The following is a 2692-nucleotide window of genomic DNA, read 5'->3' on the forward strand; positions in this document are numbered from 1 at the left end:
CTGAAACAAAGTCGCCCCACGGCGAAGGAACGGCAGATAAGTTCGAAAAAACACTGACGCGTTTGACAGGCGTGCTTCTCTCTACTTACTCAGTCCCGGAAGCGCGTTCGATAAACATAATCATATCAATAGTAGTTATACTACACCGATTCTAACTCGGGAGCTCCGAGGGGGGGGGTGAGGGAGGGGGGTATCGGATAACGCGGGGGGATAAGCGGGGCAAGGGGGAGTATTAGATTACAAAGGTATTGGATTACAGGGGTATCGGATAACGCGTGGGGATGAGCGGGGCAAGGGGGGTATCAGATTACAAGGGTATCGGATTACAGGGGGTATCAGATTACGCGGGAGAAGGGGGGTGACCTTGACATACCACGTGTATGACTCACGATGACATCACCGGGATGACTCACGTGTATGACTCACATGTATGACTTACATGTATGACCTTGACCTTGGCATATCATGTGTATGACTTGCCGAGATGACTCACGTGTATGACTCACGTGCACAAGTAGGGCGTGGGGGTCCGCGTTCGCGCCGCGGGGTCCGCGGGAGGGGGGTCCGCACCGCGGGGTACGTTCGCAACGACGCTGCTAGGCGGCGCATAACGGATAAGACCACGGTCTTAAGGCTCGTCTACAATGGCCGTAGCAGTAAGGTTGTAAGGTTGTAGTATTTAGTTGTAAGTTGTAAAGTTTTTATTCTTAAAACTGTGCTGTCTACAATGGCAGTAAGATGTAAGACGTAAGACGTAAGGCGGACCAATCAAAAAACAGAATATGGAAGATGTCTGTTGCTCTTTCTTGAAGAACAAACGGTTGTTGTGAATACTCGAAATAAATACTCAAAAATGGATTTAGAAGAATTAAGTTATGTAACGCTTTTTATGTTAATGTGGCATCAAAACATAATGCTTCAAGTTGCAAATTATCAGAGGATGAAAACCAGGCGTTGGTGGGTGAGACCTGTCAATAGAAGGAAACGACAACAGGGTTTCCTGAATAACCTATTTCGCGAAATAAGATCAAATGATCATGAAGAATTTTTCATTTACACACGGCTTTGCCCGGAACAATACAGAATTTTATTAGAGCTAGTAACTCCATATCTTAGAAAGCGCAGCATCCGAAAACCTTTGTCACCAGATACAAGATTAGCCATAACCTTGACGTAAGTAACTACAATTGATGATAGTGCTATCTAATCTTAATTCACATTTTTTAAGTTTTTTCCTTTTGTAGGTATCTTGCCCAAGGCGATAGTGTGGTAACGAAGCATTTGGAGTATCGTGTAGGAAGATCAACTGTACACAAAATTATACCAGAAGTGTGTCATGCTATATGGCTGGCTCTTCAACCTATTGTTTTGCTTGTATTGAATGCTGAGGAATGGAAAAAGAAAAGCGAGGAGTTCTTCCTTAAGTGGCAGTTTCCAAATTGTGTAGGAGCACTTGACGGTCGCCATATGGAAATACAAGCACCGCCATGCTCAGGGTCTCAATATTATAATTATAAAGGCTATTTTAGCATAGTTCTAATGGCACTGTGTGATGCCAATTACAAATTCACATGGTTTGATATTGGTCAATATGGTAAATATATCTTGTATTCATAAATTTATATACATAAAGTATAATTGTATAATATCCTGCTTAATAAGAAGAATGATTCCTTTGTAGGTTCAATAAGTGATGGTGGCGTATGGAGTCAGACAAACTTGGCTGCTGACTTAGAAAGCAATGCAGCAGATTTACCAGAAGCTACGCCTTTGCCAGGAAGATATATTCCATTTCCTTATGTTATAGTGGCTGATGAGGCGTTCCCTTTAAAGCCATATTTAATGCGTCTCGTCGTTTAATGCGTTTAATCCTCTTTACTCTCCTTTCCCAAGGAGAGTAAAGAGGATGACAGATGAGGAGCGAGTATTTAACTACCGGTTAAGTCGAGCACGGTTGTGTATAGAGAACACTTTTGGCATTCTTGCCACTCGTTGGAAGATCCTACATAGAAAGCTGAGTTGCTCAGTACAGAATGCAGACAAAATTTGTAAAGCACTTGTTTGTTTACATAATTTTGCCATGAGTACTAATAATAATGGCCGATATTATCAGCCTGAACATCTTTATGTGGAGGATGATGAAGGAAGAAGTTTTGAAGATCGCTGGCATAATATAGACGTTGGAGAATACTTCAAAGAATTATCAAGAGTAGGACCTAATAGAGCTGGAGCTCTTTCTTTGGGCTTACGCAATTATCTGAAAGAATACTTTGTGTCACCTACTGGCAATGCTCAAGCACCCTGGCAGTTTCAAAGAGCATTTAAGGAATCTTACATCAACCCACTTGCTTAATGTGTATCTTAAGTAATGTAATGTAATGTGTATCAATATGCTTGAATAACATTGTATTTCAAGTATTTAAGTATAAGTATAAGTATAAGTATAAGATAAGAGTATAAGTATAAGATTCGATACCTATTGAGTGAATTGCGAGACAATATTGATTGAAATTAAAAAAAAAGAATATTATATACCTTATAGCGAATTCGGGCACTTGTGCATTCGGTGTGCACTGGGGCAAGCGGCCGAATTCGCTATCAGAGAGCTTTTACAGACGGTTATAACGCTTCGAGACCAGCGTGATAAAGAGACAAAATATTTTTTTGTATAATAAACTGAAAAATATATATA

At 40.7% G+C, this 2692-nt stretch overlaps 1 protein-coding gene across 1 annotated transcript; it reads left to right on the plus strand.

Moving 5' to 3' along the window:
- Positions 1-1376: 1376 nt before the first annotated feature.
- LOC139787318 (putative nuclease HARBI1) lies at positions 1377-2353 on the plus strand. The gene is made up of 3 exons (XM_071726383.1): positions 1377-1594; positions 1682-1847; positions 1882-2353. Exons 1-3 carry the CDS (start codon positions 1468-1470, stop codon positions 2351-2353), a joined length of 765 nt encoding a protein of 254 aa, XP_071582484.1. The 5' UTR covers positions 1377-1467.
- The last annotated feature ends 339 nt before the right edge of the window (positions 2354-2692 follow it).

Source organism: Temnothorax nylanderi, unplaced genomic scaffold (genome assembly GCF_030848795.1).
Source record: "Temnothorax nylanderi isolate EJ_2023f unplaced genomic scaffold, tnyl_v1.0 TNYL_tig1423_pilon, whole genome shotgun sequence".
In the NCBI taxonomy this organism is placed as follows: domain Eukaryota; kingdom Metazoa; phylum Arthropoda; class Insecta; order Hymenoptera; family Formicidae; genus Temnothorax; species Temnothorax nylanderi.

Bases quoted from the DNA above. Each gene is read 5' to 3' on its own strand.
- LOC139787318 (XM_071726383.1), top strand. From the start codon at position 1,468: ATGGAAATACAAGCACCGCCATGCTCAGGGTCTCAATATTATAATTAT. The intron at 1,595-1,681 runs GTAAATATATCT...ATTCCTTTGTAG, and splicing joins GTTTGATATTGGTCAATATG to GTTCAATAAGTGATGGTGGC. The intron at 1,848-1,881 runs TCTCGTCGTTTA...TCCTCTTTACTC, and splicing joins TTAAAGCCATATTTAATGCG to TCCTTTCCCAAGGAGAGTAA.